At 37.3% G+C, this 24,397-nt stretch overlaps 1 protein-coding gene across 1 annotated transcript; it reads left to right on the plus strand.

The window, feature by feature from the left end:
• Nucleotides 1-1,553: 1,553 nt before the first annotated feature.
• LOC145661630 (uncharacterized) lies at nucleotides 1,554-2,642 on the plus strand. Its single transcript, XM_081726950.1, has one exon. The coding sequence runs from the start codon at nucleotides 1,554-1,556 to the stop codon at nucleotides 2,640-2,642; it is 1,089 nt and encodes a 362-aa protein (XP_081583076.1).
• The last annotated feature ends 21,755 nt before the right edge of the window (nucleotides 2,643-24,397 follow it).

A 24,397-nucleotide genomic window follows, 5' to 3' on the forward strand; every position in this document is an offset into this window, starting at 1 on the left:
TGGAGATTATCAGAACGGATTTAGGTAAAATCGATCAAATATCGACCAGATATTTACCATTCGACTAATACTGGGAAAGAAATGAGAGAATACAACATCCTGGCACATCAATCATTGACTTTAGACTCTGGTAGGAGGGAAACATTGTACAAAATGCTTACAGAATTTGCAATACCGAAAAAAGATAGATTAATTAAGATATGTTTAAATGAATCCCAAAGTAAGGCTCGAGTAGAGAAATTCTTGTTCACGAGCTTTCACGTTGAGAATGACCTGAAACAAGGAGATGTGTTGTCGTCATTATTATTTAACTTTGTTCTGGAGAACAGAGACAGCAATCAGGTCCTAGAGCTGAATTGTATTTGCCAGGTTATGGCGTATGCTGATGATGTAAATTTAATAAGTAATGATAGAATAATAGAAAGGAATGCAGAAATCTTAATTAACGCTTGCAGGGATATAGGCTTAAAAGTAAATGCAGAGAAAACTGAGTTAATGGAAGTTTGTCGGGATCGTAATACTGCATTTTATTGATGCGTTAAAATACCAAATAATATTTTCTTTCGACAGAGTGGATACTTTTAAATATCTGGGATCATTATTAACAGACCAAAACCATCATTACTAAAAACTTTGATGTCAACTGAAAGCAGGGATTTAGTGCTATTATTCAGTTAAAATTCTTTTGTAGTCCCTAATTCTGTTGTAGAACAAAATATAAAACGATAATCATGCCTATTGTGTTGTATGGTTGCGAAACATGGTAACTGACTGAGGGAAAATCGCCGCAGACTGAAAGTATTTAAAAAAAAAAAGATTCTTAAACCAATATTCGAACTCCAAAATGAACGGGAATGGGGAAAGGTGGAAATTTCATAACGAGCAACTGCATAATTTTATACCGTTTATCAACCATTGTTAGGGTCATCAAGTCTAGGAGGCTCAAATGGTCATTTTATGTAGCCAGAATGGAAGAAATTAGAAACGCTTTCGAAGTTGTAACTGGAAATCCAAATAGGAAAATGACCGTTAGGAAGACCGAGGCGCAGATGGGAGGACAGTATTAAAATGGTTCTCGCAGAGATTGAAATATAAAATAGAAACTGAGTTCAGTTTTCTAAGGACATAAATCAATGGAGAGCTTTTGTAAACGCGGCAATGAGCTTCTTGCGTCCATACGCGCGCTATATTAAGTTGTTGATACATTTAGCTTCTTTTTATTTGACAAAAATGTTATTACCGGAACTAAAAAGGATTCTGTAGTAAAGAGGATTTCGATTTGAGGTTAGCTATTTACGTTAATACTAAAACAAATTTGGTGGTGATTTTGATATAAAATGGCACCCATACTTTCTTTCAAAGTCTCTCTCTCTCTCTCTCTCTCTCTCTCTCTCTCTCTCTCTCTCTATCTATCTATCTATCTATCTATCTATCTATCTATCTATATATATATATATATATATATATATACATATATATATTCCCGTTTGTATAGGCGCCCTTTTAGTTGACTTGTCCACCGCCCTCATTAGTATCCCAGCACGGCCCTGGTCATGACTCAAGAAGAAAGGCAATGTGAACGACACTTTGAGGAAAATACTACCAGAGATAGCAGTGGTCGATTTGTTGTGCGTCTGCCAATTAAGCCAAGCCATAAACCATTAGGAGAATCATATAATTTAGCTCTTCGTAGATTTTACCAGCTAGAAAGACGGTTGCGGCAGTGTCCAGAAATTAACGAGCAGTACTATAACTTTATGAGGAAATATGAAGAATTAGATCATATGAAACCAGTGAAAGAAGAACATGAAGATAGTGGTATGAAATGTTATCTGCCACATCACCCAGTATTGAAACCATCCAGTACCACAAGAAAGCTAAGAGTGGCTTTCGACGCTTCTGCAAAGACTTCAACGAGGGTTTCATTAAACGACATAGTTATGACAGGATCAACAATCCAGCAAGATTTACATTCAATTGTCTCGAGATTTCGAACCTTTCCTATTGCCTTTACGGCGGATATTCAGTCAATGTATCGAATGATTAAAGTTTATGAAGATGACATTGGACTTCAAAGAATTCTGTGGAGATATTCATCAGTGGAACCAGTCAAGATTTATGAGTTGCAGCGGGTCACATATGGTGAAGCATCATCACCATATTTGCCGATGGCATGTCTTCGAAAGTTAGCGGAAGAAGAAAGAAGTAAATATCCTCAAGCAGCGACAGTATTGGAACGTGATTTTTATATCGATGATTTAAGCTCAGGACGCCATAACGTTGAACAGGCGTTAAAGCTTCAGAAAGAACTTATTCAATTATTGCAAAGCGGTGGGTTTACTTTAAGAAAATGGTGTTCGAACGAGCCAGCATTGTTGGAAGCAGTTCCAGAAGAACATAGGGAAATACACTTACCGTTTGAATTTGAGTCCGAGTCAGGTGTTTCAACGTTGGGTTTATCGTGGAATCCTGCATCAGATAAGCTTCTCATCACCAACAAGTCAGTTAGAGAATGTCTCACGACCAACATACCAACCAAACGTCAAGTGACTTCGACCATAGCAAAAATATTTGATCCTTTAGGACTTAAGCCCTGTAGTTACTCCGTTCAAGATTTTCTTACAACAAATGTGGATCCATAAGATCAATTGGGATGACCAAATACCATCAGAGCTCTACCAGCAATGGTTAGACATGTGTCATCATGTTCCAAGTGTTAACGAAATACAAATTGATAGATATGTAGTATTGAAGAATTATGTTCATGTCGAGATACATGGGTTTGCTGACAGCAGTCAACTTGCTTACAGCTGTTGCATATATGTTAAAACTGTGGACATTTCAGGCAAAACTACTGTTAAACTTTTGGGTTCTAAATCGAGAATAGCTCCTATTAAAAAGGTCTTTACCAAGACTTGAACTTTGTGCGGCAGTACTTTTGAGCAGGTTGTATCATAAAATAATTCCGATATAAAACATTTCAGTGGATAGTACTTACTTCTGGACCGATTCAAAAATAGTGCTTGCATGGATATCATCTCCAGCTGCCAGATGGAAGGAGTTCGTGGCAAACAGGGTTGCAGAGATACAGGAGATCACATCAGTCAACCAGTGGCATCATATGTCGTCAATGGACAATCCAGCCGACATTATTACACGAGGAATGGATCCGAAACAGTTGAAGGAAGCAGATATTTGGTGGCATGGATCCGCATGGCTTGAATCATCTGCATGGCCCGAACAATCAGAAGTGGTAGACGAAGATGTTCCAGAAGACAGGAAAGTAACGACCATATATTTAGCCAGTTATGAAGGTGACATAAACTGTCTGGAGAAATTTTCATCATTGTGGAAACTATTGCGAGTTATTTGTTTGTGTCGTAGTTTTATTTACAATTGTAAAAATCACAACGAGAAGAAAGTAGGAACTATTTCCACTTCTGAAATTGGTGATACTTTACAACACTGTATTAAGTTAATTCAACAGGTCAGTTATTCGCAAGAATTCAAAGATTTAGTTTCGTCAGGCCAAGTTTCACCCCAAAGTGAACTTAAATCTTTGTATCCATTTATAGATAATGAACAGTTGCTACGAGTGGGAGGTCGACTAAAAAACTCCGACTTACCGTATGATAGCAGACATCAGATCATCTTACCGCCTAAACAGCATCTCACCAAATTGATAATTGAAGCGGCACATAGAAGATTGTTACATGCTGGACCGCAGTTATTGATTTCATCATTGAGGCAAAAATATTGGATCCCACGAGCTAAACGAGTCGTTCGATCTATCATTCATCAGTGTCTAGTTTGTTTTAAATTGTAAGCATCAGCTTCAGAAAAACTCATGGGTCAATTACCACCAAGCACGAGTACAGCCATCTCGAGCTTTTATTCACGTAGGGGTGGATTTCGCCGGGTCCCTAATGATTAAGCAAGGAACTAGATCTCGTAAAGTGACAAAGGCGTATGTTGCAATATTCGTGTGCTTAGCAACCAAAGAGACTCATATGGAGTTAGTGAGTGATTTGAGTAGCCAAGCAGCTCTTCGAAGATTTGCATCAAGAAGAGGCAAAGTTTCGAACATCTATAGTGACAATGGCACCAATTTCGTTGGAGCTCAGCGAGAACTTAAGGAGCTTCAACAACTACTCAGTTCACAACAATTTTAAAACTCAATTCAAGATGTTGCAGTGTAAGAAGGATTTACATGGCATTTCATTCCACTCAGAGCAAGTCATTTTGCAGGTATTTGGGAAAGTGCAGTGAAGTCATTTAAGTTTCATTTAAGAAGAATAGTAGGTTACACGATTTTGACATTTGAAGAACTCAACACAGTCATAACACAAACAGAAGCCTGTTTGAATTCAAGACCAATCACCGTTCTATCCAATAATTTCCATGATCCTTCATTTTTGTCACCAGGACATTTCCTTATTGGTGAACCTTTGATGAGCATTCCTGAACCAGATCTAGTGGACATTCCGACCAACTGATTATCAAGATGGAATCACCTTCAGAAGATGAAGCAGCATTTTTGGAAAAGACGGTCTCAGGATTATCTACATGAATTCCAGCAGAGAAGAAAATGGACAACAAAACCACCTAATATTTCTCTTGGAGATGTGGTTCCAATCAAAGAAGACAATACTCCTACATTGTCATGGAAATTAGGTGTCATTCAACAAGTGTTCCCGGGAAAAGATGGACTAGTGAGAGTAGTGAGTGTAAAGCACCTTTGTTAAAACAGGCACTGTTAAGAGACCAATTACTAAAATTGTACCTTTGCCTAAAAGTGATAGCGTGGATTGTGTGTAAGTTGATTGACTTGGTTCAATCAAGAGAGGGGAGAATGTAAAGACTTTTATAGTAAGTTTGTATCATTGCCATTATATTTGCATTACGTTTCTCTTTTGTTTTTAAGAAACAGTTGGTGTGTGTGAGTGTCAGCAAGTTGAGCACCAAGAGATCCAAGGTGCATTTCGCCAGCCCCCCCACCTTGGAGTTTCGAAAAAAAACCTATGCCAATCGTTTGTGCTACGTTTGTGCCGGAATGTACCGCAAAAAGTTTCGTTTGTACCACTTCCGGTACGAAGTTATAATAGTTTTAAAGTGGGGGGGCTGGGGAAACGGCAGCCCCCCCACCTTGGAATTTCGAAACGAAACCTATGCCAATCGTTTGTGCTACGTTTGTGCCGGAATGTACCGCAAAAATTTTCGTTTGTACCACTTCCGGTACGAAGTTATAAAAGTTTAAAAGTGGGGGGGCTGGAGAAACGGCAGCCTCCAAACTTCGAATTTCGAAACAAAACCTATGGCAATCGTTTGTGCTACGTTTGTGCCGGAATGTACCGCAAAAATTTTCGTTTGTACCACTTCCGGTACGAAGTTATACGGGTTATAAAGTGGGGGGGCTGGAGAAACGGAAGGCTGCAACCTTGGAATTTCGAAACAAAAACTATGCCAATCGTTTGTGCTACGTTTGTGCCGGAATGTACCGCAAAAAATTTCGTTTGTACCACTTCCGGTACGAAGTTATAAGAGTTTTAATGTGAGGGCAGCGGAAACGGCAAACCCTTCCTTGGAATTTCGAAACAAAACCTATGCCAATCGTTTTTGCTACGTTTGTGCCGGAATATACCGCAAACATTTTCGTTTGTACCACTTCCGGTACGAAGTTATAAGGGTTTTAAAGTGGGAGGGCTGGGGAAACGGCAGCCTCCCACCCAAGAATTTCAAAACAAAACCTATGCCAATCGTTTGTGCTACGTTTGTGCCGGAATGTACCGCAAAAATTTTCGTTTGTACCACTTCCGGTACGAAGTTATAAGGGTTTATAAGTGGGGGGGCTGGAGAAACGGAAGCCTCCCCACCTTGGAATTTCGAAACAAAACCTATGCCAATCGTTTGTGCTACGTTTGTGCCGGAATGTACCGCAAAAATTTTCGTTTGTACCTCTTCCGGTACGAAGTTATAAGGGTTTTGAAGTGGCGGGCTGGGCCAACGGCAGCACCCCACCTAGGAATTTCAAAGCAAAATTTATGTCAATCGTTTGTGCTAGGTTTGTGCCTGAATGTACCGCAAAAATTTTCGTTTGTACCACTTCCGGTACGAAGTTATAAGGGTTTATAAGTGGGGGGGTTGGAGAAACGGAAGCCTCCAACCTTGGAATTTCGAAACGAAACCTATGCCAATCGTTTGTGCTACGTTTGTGCCGGAATGTACCGCAAAAAGTTTCGTTTGTACTACTTCCGGTACGAAGTTATAAGGGTTTTAAAGTGGAGAGGTGGGGAAACGGCAGCCCGCCACCTAGGAATTTCAAAACTAAACCTATGCCAATCGTTTGTGCTACGTTTGTGCCGGAATGTACCGCAAAAAATTTCGTTTGTACCACTTCCGGTACGAAGTTATAAGAGTTTTAATGTGAGGGCTGCGGAAACGGCAACCCCTTCCTTGGATTTTCGAAACAAAACCTATGCCAATCGTTTTTGCTACGTTTGTGCCGGAATATACCGCAAACAGTTTCGTTTGTACCACTTCCGGTACGAAGTTATAAGGGTTTTAAAGTGGGAGGGCTGGAGAAACGGCAGCCTCCCTACTTGGAATTTCGAAACAAAACCTATACCAATCGTCTGTGCTACGTTTGTGCCGGAATGTACCGCAAAAGTTTTCGTTTGTACCACTTCCGGTACGAAGTTATAATAGTTTTAAAGTGGGGGCAAAATTCAGAAACATCAAATTCAATACAAATACAGATAGAAACATTGAGTTAACGGGAATCGTTAGTGCGCTTATAAACACTAAGCGCTAACGTTAGTGCTATCATATTTTGGTATTTATTCAAGATTTTTGGTGGGGGGGGCAATTTCAGAAATATCAAATTCTATACAAATAAAGGTAGAAACATAGTGTTAACACCAATCATTAGTGCATCATTAGTGCACTTATTCGCACTAAGCACTAACGTTAGCGCTACTATATTTTGAGATTTATTCAATAAATTTGGTGGGGTGGTCAACTTCAGAAATATCAAATTCTATACAAATAGGGATAGAAACATGGGGTTAATGGCAAACGTTAGTGCATCGTTAGTGCACTTAAACGTACTAAGCACTATCGTTGGTGCTACCATATTTTGGAATTCATTCAAGATTTTTGGTGGGATGGGCAACTTCAGTAATTTCAAATTCTATACAAATAGAGATAGGAACATAGAGTTAACGGCAATCGTTAGTGCATCGTTAGTGCACTTAAAATACTAAACACTGACGTTAGTGCTACAATATTTTGGGATTTATTCAAGATTTTAGATGGGGGCCAACTTCAGAAATATCAAATTGTATACAAATAGAGGTAGAAACATGCAGTTAAAGACAATCGTTATTGCATCGTTAGTGCACTTAAATGCACTAAGCATTAAGGTTAGCATTACCATATTTTGGGATTTATTCAAGATTTCTGGTGGGACCAACTTCAGAAATATCAAATTTCATACAAACATTTAGTGCTTTCTAGAAGCACTAACAATACACTAATGAATGGCATTAATTTTTTGTTAGTGCTTGAAGTTGACGCAAGTTCACCGTGCCCTCCAAAGATATTGTACCTGTAGCACCTACACTAATGAAGTACTAACGTTAGGGGTTGGTGCACTAAGAACCACTAACAATTGCACTAGAAGATATCATTAGTGCTTTTGAATATGGCGGAAATTTGATGCAATTAAAAATTCCCAATAAATGTCTTATAGGAGTTTAGTGACATTTAATTGTCCATAACTACACTAATATTGAAGGACAAACGAAACTGTTAGTGTTTTCTAGAAGCACTAACGATGCACTAACGATTGCACTAGAATAGATCATTAGTACTCTTGAATTTGACGGAAATTTTGACGCAATGAAAAATTTCCCATACATTTATTATGTGTTTCGTTACATGTAATTGGCCATAACTAAACTAATATTGAAGTTCTAACTAAATTGTTAGTGTTTTCCAGAAGCACTACCAATGCACTAACGAATGGCACTAAGTTTTAGTTAGTGCTTGAAGTGGGGGCGCTAAGTTCACTCTGGCCTCAAAAGGTATTTTAATTGTAGCACATTTACTAATGAAGCACTAACCTTAGGTGTAGATGCGCTAAGAAGCACTAACAATGCACTAACGATCGCTCTAGAAGAGATCATTAGTGATTGTGAATTTGGCGGAAATTTGATTCAATGAAAAATTTGCCTAAATTTCTTGTGAGTCTCGTGATATGTAATTGGCGATAACTACACTAATAGTGAAGCACTAACGAAATTGTTAGTGCTTTATAGAAGCAGTAACGAATTGGACTATTTTTTCCGTTAGTGCTTAAAGTGTCGGTGCGAAATTCACGCTGACTTCCCCATAGTTTTTTTTTACTTGTAACACCTACACTAATGAAGCACTAATGTTAGGTGTTTGTGCTCTAAGAAGCAATTACGATGCACTAACAATTGCACTAACAGAGGTAATTAGTGCTTTTGAATGCGATGGGAATTTGATACAATGAATAATTCCCCATGTGCTTCTTATGGGAGTTTTGAGACTTATAATTGGCCATTTCTACATTAATGGTGAAACACTAACGAAACTACTTGTATCTTCTAGAAGTACTAACAATGCACTAACGTATAAAACTAATTTTTTCGTTAGTGCTTGTAGTGGGGGCTAAGTTCACGATAAATTCGAAAGTTTTCTTTCCTTGTAATATTAGTGCTTCCTAGTGCACCAACACCTAAGTTTCGTGCTTCATTAGTGTAGGTGCTACAAGTAAGAAACCTTTGCGGGCCAGCGTGAACTTGGTTCCCACTTCAAGCAGTAACGAAAAATAAGTCCATTCGTTAATGTATCGTTAGCGCTTCTGCAAAACACTCATAGTTCTGTTAATGCTTAACTATTGATGTAGATATGGCCAATTATATGCCCCAAAAATCCCATAAGAGATTCATGTGCAATTTTTCATTGCGTCAAATTTCCGCCAAAATCAAAAGCACTAATGACCTCTTCTACTGAAATCATTAGTGTTTCTTAGTGCATTAACACCTAACGTTAGTTCTTCATTAATGTAGGTCCTACAAGTAAAAAAACCTTTGGAAGCTTTCATGAACTTGGCGCCCCACTTCAACCAATAACGAAAAAATTAGAGCCGTTTTCGTTAGTGCTTCATTATTAGTGTAGTTATATCCAGTTACATCTCAGGAAACTCACATAAGAAATTTAAGGGGAGTTTTTCATTGTGTGAAATTTCTGCCAAATTAAAAAGCACTAAAAATCATTTCCAGTACAATCCTTAGTGCATCGTTAGTGCTTCTTCGTGCACCAACCCCTAACGTTAGTGCTTAATTAGTGTAGGTGCTACAAGTAAAATATCTTTGGTGGTCAGCGTGAATTTGCGCCCTCTTCAAGCACTAACAAAGTAATTAGTGCATTCGTTACTGATTCCTGAAAATACTGACACTTTGTATGGAATTTGATATTTCTGAAAATGGCCCCCACCAAAAATTTTGAATAAATTTCAAAATGTGGTAACACTAACGTTAGTGCTTAGTGCATTTAAGTGCACTAACAATGCACTAACGATTACCGTCAACCCCATGTTTCTACCTCTATTTGTATAGAATTTGATATTTCTGAAGTTGCCCCTCCCACCGAAAATCTTGAATAAATCCCAAAATATGGTAGCACTAACGTTAGTGCTTAGTGCTTTTAAGTGCACTAACAATGCACTAACGATTACCGTCAACCCCATGTTTCTACCTCTATTTGTATAGAATTTGATATTTCTGAAGTTGCCCCTCCCACCGAAAATCTTGAATAAATCCCAAAATATGGTAGCACTAACGTTAGTGCTTAGTGCTTTTAAGTGCACTAACGATGCACTAACGATTACCGTCAACCCCATGTTTCTACCTCTATTTGTATAGAATTTGATATTTCTGAAGTTGGCCCCCCACCGAAAATCTTGAATAATCCCAAAATATGGTAGCACTTACGGTAGTGTTTAGTGTGTTTAAGTGCACTAACGATGCGCTATGTTTAGTGAAAATCTGTCTGCATAAAGATGGGTGGGGGGCTAACTTCATATGAAGTTGGTCCCCCACCAAAATCTTCAATATCTCGTAAACGCTGATAGCACTAACGTTAGTTCTAAATGCACTGACGTGCACTAACGATGCATTAACGATGTGCAACGTTTGGTGTAATTTGGAAGAGGTGGGGGCCAACTTCAGGCACGTATTTTTTTTTTGCGGTACATTCCGGTAAAAACGTACCACAAACGATTGACATAGTCTTATCTCGAAATTCCAAGATGGAGGGTTCTGGAAACGGCAGCCCCCTAGTTAAAACTGTCATACTTTTGTACTGGAAGTGATACAAACAAAAATGTTTGCGATACATTCTGACACAAATGTTGTTAAACGATTTGCATAGGTCTCGTTTCGAAATTCAGAGGGGGTATGAAAACGGCAGCCCCGTAGTTTGAAACTCTCGTATCTTTGTACCGGAAGTGGTACAGAAAAGAGTTTAGCGAAACGTTCCTGTTCAAAAGTAGTGCAAAGAGTGGGCATAGGTTTCATTTCGAAATTACTGGGTGCAGGGTTGCCGTTACCACAGCCCCTCTTGAAAACTCATATAACTTCGTACCGGAAGTGGAACAAACGCAACTTTTTGCGGTACATTGCGGCACAAACGTAGCACACACGATTGACATAAGTTTTGTTTTGAAATTCCTAGGTGGGAGGCTGCCGTTTCCCATCCTCCCACTTCAAAACTCTTATAACTTCGTACCGGATGTGGTACAAACGAAAATTTTTGCGGTACATTCCGGCACAAACGTAGCACAAACAATTGCCATAGGTTTTGTTTCGAAATTCCAAGTTTGGAGGCTGCCGTTTCTCCAGCCCCCCACTTTAAAACCCTTATAACTTCGTACCGGAAGTGGTACAAACGAAAATTTTTGCGGTACATTCCGGCACAAGTGTAGCACAAACGATTGACATAGGTTTAGTTTTGAAATTCCTAGGTGGCGGACTGCCGTTTTTCCAGCTCCCCACTTTAAAACCCTTACAACTTCGTACCGGAAGTGGTAAACGAAAATTTTTGCGGTACATTCCGGCACAAACGTAGCACAAACGATTGGCATAGGTTTTGTTTTGAAATTCGAAGTTTGGAGGCTTCCGTTTCTCCAGCCCCCCCACTTTAAAACCCTTATAACTTCGTACCGGAAGTGGTACAAACGAAAATTTTTGCGGTACATTCCGGCACAAACGTAGCACAAACGATTGCCATAGGTTTTGTTTCGAAATTCGAAGTTTGGATGCTGCCGTTTCTCCAGCCCCCCCACTTTAAAACCCTTATAACTTCGTACCGGAAGTGGTACAAACGAAAATTTTTGCGGTACATTCCGGCACAAACGTAGCACAAACGATTGGCATAGGTTTTGTTTCGAAATTCCTAGGTGGGGGGGCTGCCGATTCCCCAGTCCCCCCACTTTAAAACCCTTATAACTTCGTACCGGAAGTGGTACAAACGAAAATTTTTGCGGTACATTCCGGCACAAACGTAGCACAAACGATTGGCATAGGTCTCGTTTCGAAATTCCAAGGTGGGGGGCTGCCGTTTCCCCAGCCCCCCACTTTAAAACTATTATAACTTCGTACCGGAAGTGGTACAAACGAAAATTTTTGCGGTACATTCCGGCACAAACGTAGCACAAACGATTGGCATAGGTTTTTTTTCGAAACTCCAAGGTGGGGGGGCTGGCGAAATGCACCTAGAGATCCATACAAGACGGTCCTCCGGAATTCGTATAAAATACAATATAACAGTAAGTTGTAAATGTTTCAGTTGTTGTGTAGTTAGTGCAAATAAACATTTATTCATTTATCACAATTAAGCTGTTTTGTGAACATTTATTCATCAAAAGACAGAAACAATCGCTTTATGGGAACGGTCTTACCCGTCCGCTCCCCTCCACTATTGGAGACAGATTTTCGCCGCTTAATAGAAGGGGAATAAGTGGTAATCATCTTTGGTTATGGTAACATCCAGTATTACCAAAGAGGATTTCCTTCTCATCACCCTTGTAACTATAACTCGTAATATCAATATATTTACGAAATAGATTACATGGGGACAATTGGGAAACACGAATTGCCTTATTTTACATACGGTATACAATATCTACACACAATTTCAATCTCTTCGATCCACTCCTTCCCGTACTTCTACGATAATATTTACTTTTTGAAGAAGAGGCCTTAGCCCCAACACTGTTTCTCTGCACAAGCTAAAAACACGTGGCCTTAGCCCCAACACTATTTCTCTGCACAAGCTAAAAACACGTTTGCTTATTTTCTGCGTAGTGTCCCTACAAAAGTTTCGTTGCAATCCTTCATTTCTTTATAAATCGTAATCAAAGGTTTGGATTTTTTTTTTTTTTTTTAAAGGAAAGTACTAAACACATAATCTCGGGGCCATGGATAAGCGACTATTTTTCCTGGAAGAAGGAAGACTTTCCTGTACCCCCTGTGGCTTAGCAACCGCAAACTGCACTGGAGGTCGCGAAGGACTCAATGATGCCAGATTTCTAAACTGAATGAACTGGTTCCTCTCTGTTTTGAAGGTTTCCATTCCAGATTGTCATATGGGAACAGCAGAAGTAAAAACTTATTTTTTAGTTCAACCTAGACACAACTTGCATTATGTTAGTATTCGAAAGTTTTCGATAAAGTGATATGTTTATTTATTGCCCATAAAAGATCTGTAGGGAAAATGAGCTAATGAAGTATCTCATTTTTTAAAAACGGATTCTATTTTCTTCAGGATGACATTTTTTTAAAGGAAAAAAAGTATGGACAGGGAAAAATTTACGCACTTAAAAGGTAAATATTTATTCTCAATTTCTGCAAGAGCCTAACTTTTGGCGCTATAGTTTACAACTAAAGGCAGGTAGTAGGGTGATTTTCCTTTCTTCCCTTTATAGTTTTCCGATTTTTGCATGCCATAATAAAATAAATCATATATTTGTAAATTTAAGCATGATTTTTTTGAAGTTTATATATATATATATATATATATATAAAGAAGGAAAGACAGTATGTCTTACGTCTTCATCCACGATTGAGTAACAACACAAAAAGAAGTTAAAACTTTTTTTTGTATTGTTTTGCAAATTAAAGAAACGAAGAGAAGGAAGTAAAAATCTTAGCTTGGAATGCTTTCTCAAAAAATTTCATTCCTTATAGAACGCTTCAACTTATTGTTTATGATCATCAATGTTTTTCAGTTGTCAGTTGGTAAGTTTTAGTTCTCTACTTTCCCTTGAGATTTTGTTCGAAGAGATTGTAGTATGCTGGTGGTGTCTACGTATTTTCTTGCTGATTGGAAATGTCTAATTTCTTTCGGCGGTACCAGATAAGCAACGTAGTTCTTCTGGCCAGAAAAGTCTATAAAAGAATCGTGTACTTGGAAGTGAAGCAAAGCAGAGGAAGCAAAACATGAAAGTTTCAGGGGGCTGAAGGTGGTCGAAAGGGGCTCAAACCCTAGCTATCCCTAGCTAGGGTCTGGTTTCGATATGAATATTGGTTAAGAAATCCAGGCGATAAGTATCTTTTTTAATTAATGCTAATTATTCAACACTTATCCCCACAAAGCATTTATTTTCTTATTACTAAGTGCAAAAATTGACGTACATTACTCTCAAAAGTCAAGGATATAAAATTACTTAAAAAACGAGAACATTTTCGAAAGAGAGGATAAAGAATTATTTGAGAATCGAGACAAGACGAGACTTCTTCAACCTTAACAAGACGTCTCCTCTCGTGGACAACACTAGTCAAGGCTGAGTTAAATAGTTTTTGTGCGTCCCAAACCAGTGACCTTACTTTAATCAAAGAAGATCACATATCGGAATAATATAAAATAATTCTAAACAACATTTATTTAATATCACCAGTTTATTGGCTTCAATGATGAAACCATAGACCCAGCCCACGTCACTAACCTTAGGATACGTTTTCATGTAAGGTACTTGCACTCAATTGAATTACATTGATTTCAATACAAAAGTAAAGTATTTACAGATATCATTCTCAACAGCTTGTTTTCAATTTTATTTTAAGTTTCGGTACTGACAGATTTATCAACCGAGTGCTAATCAAATTTGCAATTTTGCTGACATTTTGCACTAATCTTTGTTTCTAATTACCTGAGGATATTTCTTTAGTAAAACTAAAATTATAATGTTATAGAAATTGACTCCATTTCCCCTCCTCAGGAACAGAATTAAAAAAAAAAAAAGAAAGAAAATCCGAAGGTCGCGGCCTGTATTTTTTTTTTTTTTTTTAATGAGAAGTGTATGTGCTGAATTTTACGCCTTCTTAAGCGAATCCGCATTTTCTAAACAAATAATCGGAAATTTAAATATTAATACAAACCCCCTCTTTTCTCCTATAGGAGCGAAATTTTCGCAATCATTGAAACGTGTTTTCCGTTAATTTTAATGAAGAATTTATCCCTTAGTTCCATCTTCGTAACTTCAAGAATTTATGATATATTATATTTTTAGTAAAACAAAATGAACTCTCTTTGTCTCCTATAGGACATATATTTTTAAAATTGTTTTATTAGCGCTTGCCTTTTGATAAAGGAATATTCTGTACAAATCCATGTTTCTATCTATAATATTTTGAGTAAGGTATTGATGAGTAAGTCACTTTAGATATAATCTTTTTTTAGTTTTTTAAATATAATGGTGTATATATCTTTTTAAAAACTCATAAATAATTCGTGTTCAGTTTTGGTATTTTCACCCTATTTGAATTTTGTTGGCACTCGATCATAACATTTTTCTTAGATCACTTTTTACTACACAATTCACGAGTCAATACGTTTCTACTACGGTTTTCTCAATGGCTCTTTCTAGAAGAAAGAACATATGGTGTCCAGACATTTTCAAGAAAAAATGTGACAACCTTGTCTCTCAGCACGTGCAGAAAACACTTTTGTGGTCACTTGTGGTCATGCTTGTGGAAGGAGCTGTTTCTTATCTGTGCACAATTACATTTACTTCAATCCGCTACTTCTTACCTTTAGGTCGTCAACTTTCACAATTTTGGGTAGGGATTTTACACTAAAACAGTTTTTCCCCAGGGAAAAAAAAGCAAATATTCGTTTCCTATTTGTGTATTGTCCCAACACAAAGTTTCGTTGCAACTCTTCATGACCTTTAGGCATTTCTAACATACTGTTATTACAAATTTTGATTAGCAAAGTCTCTACCCAAAATTTTGAAATTTGACGCCCGAAACTAAAAACGTAGAACGAACGAAATTGTGGACAGGTATTTAGACCCAAAATGAGGGAATATGTGTTTGATATTTTCCTGAAAAAAAAAAAAAAAAAAGAAAGTTGGGTGGACACGGATTCCGGAAAGCCTTAGATCATGAAATATCAAAATTGCTAATAACAGTATGTCAGAAGTGCCTAAAGGCCATGAAGAGTTGCAACGAAACTTTGTATAGAGACAATACGCAAAGAAACTAATATTTGTTTTTCTTTTTTTCTTTTTTTAATTTTCCGTGGAAAAACTATTTTAGAGTGCAAAAACCCTTACCCAAAATTGTGAAAGTTGACGCCCTAAAGGTAAGAAGTTGTGGACTGAAGTGAATGTAATTATGCACAGATAAGATATTGTATACATAAAATGAGGCAATATGTGTTTAGTATTTTCCTTTTTTTTTTAAAAAAAAAAAAAAAACTTCCAGACCTTTGATTACGATTTATAAAGAAATGCAGGATTGCAACGAAACTTTTGTAGGGACACTACGCAGAAAATAAGCAAACATGTGTTTTTAGCTTGTGCGGAGAAACAGTGTTGGGGCTAAGGCCTCTTCTTCAAAAAGTAAATATTATCGTAGAAGTACGGGAAGGAGTGGATCGAAGGGATTGAAATTGTGTGTAGATGCTGTATATGTAAAATAAGGCAATTCGTGTTTCCCAATTGTCCCCATGTAACCTATTTCGTAAATATATTGATATCACGAGTTATATTATAGTTACAACAGTCGTTGTGTAAAAAATATTCTTGAATCCTCGTGCCTACATCTGTTGACAGTGTAAAAATTACAAGGGTGATGAGAAGGAAATCCTCTTTGGAAATAATGGATGTTACTATAACCAAAGGAGATTACCTCTTATTTCTATTCTATTAAGCGGCGAAAATCTATCTCCAATATTGGGCGGGGGGGGGGGGGTAAGACCGTTCCCATAAAGCGATGCTGAAAATATTTATGATGTTGAAAAACAATACTGTAGAGGATCAGGGGAGCAGAGTTGTCTTCAACATTGTGAGGCGGGCAGATTTGATGCTTATACTGGGGAAATATCAATTTCATCTCATTTTTCTTTGTGGCAATCGGACACAATTCTTCAGATTTCTCCCCAAAAAATACATTTCAAATCGGATTATTGGGGGCACAATTCGTCAGTTTCAAGATTGGAGGGGACATGTTCCTCTCATCCCCCGTGCCATTTGTGCCAGTGCTATTTATACACACACTGTCAACAGATGTAGACACGAAGCATAAGAACATTTTTTACACAACGACTGTGTTACGAAATAGATTATATTTTTTTGCCAGTTACCAACGGCGCCGATTTCTCTGTAAATTTGGGGGGCCCATTCATAAAAAATACATACAATAATAAAAAAGTACATATTCATAAAAATACATGAGTCCCACATGAACTTTGGTGGGGCAGGATCATTCCCCTTGCCAGTTACCATGAAATATTGAAAGATTTTACAACTGATTTGAATATTTATATTGTTTTAATTCATTATAAACATATGGAGAATTAACATTTTACTTGTAGCTACAAGTGGTTACTTTATTGGTTGAAGGAAAAAAAAAGTTGACGCCCGAGAGAATCAAACCCGTAACCGTTAGAACGTGAGTCACAAACGCTTCTGACTCTGCCACGCCGTCACTTAAAAAAATATGCGCAACGCACGACATATGCGACGAGTCGAAAATTTTAGACGCTTTTTCTATGCTATATTAGTCCATTGCGCTCTCCCAGTTTGTAATATGAACACTTTAAATTTCACAATCACCTTGCAAAAAATGGCCCCGATGTTAATTTACTAAAGTCTGCTTTCTCCTTGTAAGTCAAAAAAGAACTTCAGGCATTTTTGGATATTGATATTTGTAATTGCAATAACAGCAAGATGCGGAGATATTTTCGGTGAATCAGAAAAAAAAAATGGTCTGTTGCACTATAAGTCTATTTTTGTTTTTTAATTTAAATTTGAAGTCTCTCGAGTATAGTATTTTATCATGACAAATCAGTGTGTTTCGTCGTTATCGTCAACGTGTGCAATTTGCTTCATAAACGAGTGTTTTTGACTCTTACTTAACAGCAGTGGCGGCGATTAGGGGGGGCAAGAGGGGGCAGTTGCCCCCTCACTTTTTTGAAGTGACCCCATAATATATATAGTTTCATTTGAAAATTTACAGTTTATATATGCATTACTGGTTCATAGAAAAAATGTTACATATAATACTTGCCGTTGCGTGAGTACGTACTGGTTATTTGTCTTATCGCGGAGTTAAGAAAGCTACAGGAATTGCGTTTTAATTGTAATTCAAAACAATTAATATTGCAAATGCGTATTTCTTTAAATGTCGTAGCATATGCTTGTACTTTCATTTTCTAAGAGTAATAACACATTTAATGGCATGTGTGGAATTAAAAATATAAGTTGTTCATTAATCCCCAGTTTCAATATAACTTCTACAAAACTTGCTCTTGTCAATTTAAGTAATAAAATATGAAATACGATATACTGTACGCTATTTTAATTGAAAAAGTTAGTATCCTATTAGTTATACAATCCTTCGTCAAACAAATTGTTAGAAATAACCAGGAAAACTAACATTGATATACAAGTATTCAAATCATGTCTTGCCCCTCCACTTTTAACGTCCAATCGCCGCCACTGCTTAACAGAGAAGTCTTAGCGTAGTGGCGTGAGCAGTCGTTTCGTAATTCAAGGGTCCCGGGTTCGATTCTCGGTATGGTAAGTTGTTTTTATGAACTACAATATGCATACTTCTGATGTGTAATAACATGAAAAATGCTGAATTTCTTTCGGTCTTACGAGTTAGAGTAGAGGCAGCTTCCTTCACAGGGGAAATTCTAGCAAAATGACGTCACATGTCTGCCTGCAACCTTGATTCGTACTGTTGTAGAAAACGTAACGCGTCTAGCAAACAATTCACGAATACGACCACCAAAGGTTCATGCTTAGGGCCTAGTATGAATCATAAATGTGTCTGAAACAATATTGTTTCCGGGCAATTATTCCGAACGTCTTTCACTATTACTCCTACTACTAGAAATAATAATATTTTCGTTCGCCATTTCCAACATGTTGGATATATCCGTTCAACCAAAATTTGTAAATAGGAACTATTCTTTTCTATATATTGGTATTATATTTTGTTAAAATATCAATATAACGCATACATAATCCAAAGTCTTTTAGTCAAAGAAAGCGTGTAACTATGTATCGTGGTGAAGACAAATCCTACTTAATTTCTGTTTAGGCATCCGAAGTTTCGATATTAATATTGTTCAGGAGCTGACACCTTTCTCACCTTTCGTTTCCTTTCGGATACTAATAGCTCTTATTCTTTCCCTATTACTATCTCTTATCCTTTCCTTTTCTTTTCCTATCAACTTCAGTACGCTTATTTACTTTGCAATAGGACCTAATATTGAGGTCTTAAATTTTCAGTAATAATAATAATAATGGAATTAAAATTTTTAAAGTTGCCAAAATTAGACAAAACTTAAAGATAAGTCGGGATTTCGGGAGGGCGTCTGGACATACCTCTGCAACTACCAAAATTTTAAACCAAAGCGTTGTTTTGTTTTGTTTCAGAAACGAGATGAGAAATTTCTTTTCTCGTGAGTAACACTAAACAAAACCGAAATATTCTTGCTAAATGTTACATTTCTGGTTGTAATGTTATGACCTGAGCGATTATAAGGTCCTAACTTTTAATCTCCTATGAGATTATTATCATTATCATTATTATTATTATTCGTGAAGATTTGATAGTTAAAGTATTGAAACATGCGAGTATTCAAATATCAGAAGAAAATAAAACGAGTGTCATCGCCGATCAATCGCCACCAAAAATTGTAAAATAAAAAAAAAATGTACTGGTCGTTCGTGAATCCGATTCGATTCGACTACAATCAGATCACAGGCATCGTTTGCGGGAGGGTCGGGAGTTCGTGTTCCCCCCCAGACTTTAGTCAATTATATTTAAAGAAACTATACTACTTTGTATATGTAATTTTCGTCGGAAAGAGGAGTTTGATTCATCCGACCCTCTCCCCCAGATTTAAAAAGCTAACCACGCCAGTGTTTAGATTACTGGTCTAGCACCTTGACCACTTAACCACGATTACTACGCAGTAATTGATTTGTCTTTAGTTTGTTTACGAGTATAATACACGCGCCGTATTTGATTCGAAAGAAAGGAGTTTTGTATTTTTTTAAAAAAAAAAATCTGTAATGTTGATAATTTAGTGAATACAGTGATATAATGCCTTCCGATCCTGTGTTTTGCCAATCAATCTGACTATTAACAAGCTACTGTTTTGAGCGAACAGTAAACGCCCTTTATTTAGGCGAGCCGGAAGAGGTAACGCTTTAGATGAGTGGTTAGAGTTGTAGCTTTTCTAATCTGGTGACCCGGGTTCAATTCCCGGTTTCGTCGTTTAACATTTTTAAAGTGTTTCATTTACAGGGCTGAGCTCCAGTTGGATGCTGCTAAATGAAAGATAATCTCCAGTGGAGAAATTCAGTGATGATGTATCCTGAAAATAAAGGAATGGTAATGAATGAAGAAAACAAGTTATAGAGTTAATTCTGTGAATGGTTATATATTTGATATCCATTAATTTCGTGCATTTTTAAGTTGTTTATTGACACTATATTATCTCATTTTCTCTTTGTGTCTCAATGTGTAAAATTTCAGAAATATTATACAAATCAAGAACCTTCAATTATTTTGTAACCTAACGGAAATACGTTAATAAAGAATAAGTTCTCCAACTCGTTTGAGTGTTATCGAATTTTGCTTTTTTAATATTTACAAAGAAATTGCCAATAGTTAGTATTTTCAAAAATTATTTAACGAATAATGAAATCAACAATTTCTTCTTTCGAAGTAGTATTACGTATGAATCAGTACCGCCGGAACCTAGGAGTTCACGCCCTGTTAGACCGCCAAAATTTTCATTGGGGGTTGGATTCTTCCCCCCAAACGATCCATCCATACTTTTAATTGATTAACTAGCGCGAAACTCGGGAGAAAGTTAGTTTGGGTTAGTTAAAAGAAAATAACCTACCATATATACCTCATAATCTATTCTATATTATTTGATACGCGGATATGTGTAGTTATATGACATGAGTTAATTATAAGATTAACTAAGTCCCCCGGCTATTATCTTCTCTTCGGCGTCTCTGGTATCCGTATATTTTTTCAAGTGGTAGTGTATAATTTTATGTCTGTATTATACAAACAAGAAGTACTGTGAGTTCAAGTATCCAAATACTCCCTTTTGTCATTTCGTCAGTCAGCGATTCCCTGCATTTATGCACTAAAATACTCTTTACGATTTGTGCTTTTAACAGGTGGAGGCAACTTCACACTGCTGTGCTAGCTACTACCAGGCGTAATTAATCTTGGAGCAGGCGATAGTTGTTTGCCTATCTCGCGGACTTTGTACATCAGAAATTTGTGTGTCCTACTGTACACCTAAAAAATGTAATAAAGAACTAACGGTCACATTTTTTTTTTGAATATTCAATTAGAACTGGACAATCTACACAAAATTTGGAATCGATCAGCGAAAACGGCACGTTTCTAGCACTGGTGGTTTCCGAGATCTCACTCTCGAAAAGACTAGACACAAATATATGAACCTAGTATTTTAATATAGACTAGCTGAATCTGCACTCTCTACACAGCGCATCATTCGCATATGAGCATAAATATCCTTCTCATTCCTCACATCGGGGCCGCGGTGGCTCAGTGGTAGAGCGTTCACCTCTGGTGCTTGGGGTCCCGGGTTCGATCCCAGCCCCCACCAAGTGAACTTTCTGGTGGACAAACACCGTGTGCGTGGGTTTTCTCGGGGTTCTCCCGTTTCCTCCCACTTTCTTCATTCCACCATTTCATTCATTATTCATCATCACCGTCTCCTTTAGCCTAACCGGCATAACCGTGGGACGTAAAACTCAAAGATTTCATTTTATTTTCATTCCTCACATCTGTTCATGTCCCTTTACAGACACAAGTGATAGTTTTAAGTCTTGATTTTAAAAAAATCGGCAAGGCGTATCGTAAAAAGGACCTCAATATTTCGCACCGTTTCAAGATTTGAGCTTACTTCCGGTTGGAATTTCTAATTCATGCATGACCAGTGTTTTCTTTCTTCTTCCATGAAGTATGTAATAAGCAAATACATTACATAGGCAATTAATTATAATCGCAGTTATATATGGCGTTCATTGGGCAAATCACTCCAAAAATAAATATTCATCTTACTGGTTAAACTGGAGAAATGGTTATCGTTCCTTTTTCATTATTATTTGGCCATGAAATAAACGCCTGAAACATATGCAACCCCTATATACAACAGCGTGGTGTTCGAATGTATAACGCGTAGGATATGGAGCTTTAGTATTTTTTAAAATTTCAATGCTCCCATGCGTACCCTAAAAAATGTAATAAAGAAATAACGGCCATGTTTTTAAAATATTCAATTAGAACTGGACAATCTACGAAAAATTTCCAATCGATCAATGTAGTTTCCGAGATCTCATTGTCGAAAGGAATGGCCACACATATAAATTTCTAGAACATCTATCTATTAAAATGCTACAATGCTACAATAGCAATTAAAAGCGCCTGAGCTCCAACGGGAACCGGTCAAAACCCCCACAGCCAAAACCCCTACACTCAAGAAATGTCAAAACGCCCACACAAACGGTCATAACCCCCACACAAATGGACAAATCTCCCAAAAACACGAACGGTCATAACCCCCACAGCCAAAACCCCCACACTCAAGAAATGTCAAAACGCCCACACGATCGGTCATAACCCCCACACAAATGGACAAATCTCCCAAATACACGAACGGTCATAACCCCCACAGCCAAAACCCCCACACTGGTAATCGGTCATAACCTCCAACGGTCATAACTCCCACACAAATGGACAAAAACCCCACACATAGCAACGGTCACAATCCCCACATAAATGGACAAAACCCCGACACAAATGGACAAAACTCCCACACTCTGAAATGATCCTGGTTGTATGTCTTGCCCTTGTACTTTTTATTAACATTTTTTTTCCACTTAAACCGATGTTGCAACTATTTTTCTTGCACTGTTTTGTAATGACAGAAACACTAAAGTGGGCGTCGTAAAGAGCCGCAACAAAAATGTGCAATCACGATATTTTCAGAGTGTGGGGGATTTGTCCGATTGTGTGGGGGTTTTGTCAATTTGTGTGGGGGTTTTGTCCATTTATGTGGAGATTGTGACCGTTGCTATGTGTGGGAGTTTTGTCCATTTGTGTGGGAGTTTTGACCGATCGTGTGGGCGTTTTGACATTTCTTGAGTGTGGGGGTTTTGACCGTTCGTGCGTTTGGGGGATTTGTCCATTTGTGTGGGGGTTATGACCGATCGTGTGGGCGTTTTGACATTTCTTGAGTGTGGGGGTTTTGGCTGTGGGGGTTTTGACCGTTCGTGCGTTTGGGGGATTTGTCCATTTGTGTGGGGGTTATGACCGATCGTGTGGGCGTTTTGACATTTCTTGAGTGTGGGGGTTTTGGCTGTGGGGGTTTTGACCTAGACCCGCTCCAACCTATAACTTTAGCTTTCAAATCTTTCATTTACGGTTATGTGTGATTTCACGTTTAACAGAGACAAACATTTGAAGTATTTGTACTTTAAATAGTCTGAATTAGTTAACTATATCTTTTTCATAAAGTTTATGATATAAAATTATTGTTCAAAGCGTTTGTATTTTAATAAGCCTTCTCTAAAATCAATGCATGTGAGTTGTGCTTCCATCTTCCGAGTTCTTTTAAGCTATGTTTATATGTTTTTGGCCAATCCTTTCGACAATGAGATCTCGGAATCTACAGGTTCTAGAAAGATTACGTTTTCACTGATCGATTGGAATTTTTACGTAGATTGTCCAGTTCTAATTGCATATATAAAAAACATGGCCATTATTTCTTTATTACATTTTTGTAGGGTACGCTGGAAACGTTGAAATTTAAAAAAGAAGCATCATATCCTATGCGTTATACATTCCAACACACCACATTGTTGTATATTGGGGTTGTATATGTCTCAGGCGTTGTATATGGCAAAATAATAGTGAAAAAGGAACGATAACCATTTCTCGAGTCAAGATAAATCTTTATTTTTTGTGTGTTTTACCCAATGAACACCATATATAACTGACATTACAATTAATTGTGTATGTAATTTATTTGCTTATTACATACAGCATGCAAGAAGAAAGAAAACACTAATCATACATGAATTAGAAACTTCAACCGGAAGTAGGCTGAAAACTTGCAAACGGTGCGAGATATTGAGAAAAAATAATCGAAAAAATCTCCCCTTTGTGATACTCCTTCTTGATTTTTTTTAAAATCAAGACGCCTTTGCTTGTGTCTGTAAAGGGACATGTACTCCCATGCGCAAAAAAAAATTGCGCGTATACTGTAACTCACGATTTTTCGCAATTATTTCATTTTCCTTATGTTTATGGGTAAAATTCAGTTATAAGTATGTGGAGATAATAGAAAGCAATCCATCTAAGGAGATATTTTCAAAAAATATAATAAAATAATGAAAATATAAGCAAAAAACAAAATTATGTTCGGTTTTGTGTATACTGGCAATAATGTTTTCGAGGGAATTTTTGGAGTAGCACAGCACGATTGTAGAGGAAATTACAGAATTGGTAACAGAACAGTTGAATCAAAGAACAGGAAAGTGGAGTAAAATATTGCATTTATTGGCTTAAATCTAGGGTGTAAATTGTCTGCCAAATATAAATTAGCTTCTGTAACCAAGATGTACGGAAATATATAAACAAAGAGAAAAACTGTTGTCTTAAGTTTGGAAGTGACATGCTCTATAGCCATGAGCATTTATTTCTTAAGAAAAAGATAGGCAATAAAAGAAAGTCTGTGTGGTCAAGTGGGTAGGGTGACGGATTAGTAATTCTTATACTGTTTTGATCCCAGA

This window comes from Thermobia domestica, chromosome 10 (genome assembly GCF_964235325.1).
Source record: "Thermobia domestica chromosome 10, izTheDome1.hap1.1, whole genome shotgun sequence".
Lineage (NCBI taxonomy): Eukaryota > Metazoa > Arthropoda > Insecta > Zygentoma > Lepismatidae > Thermobia > Thermobia domestica.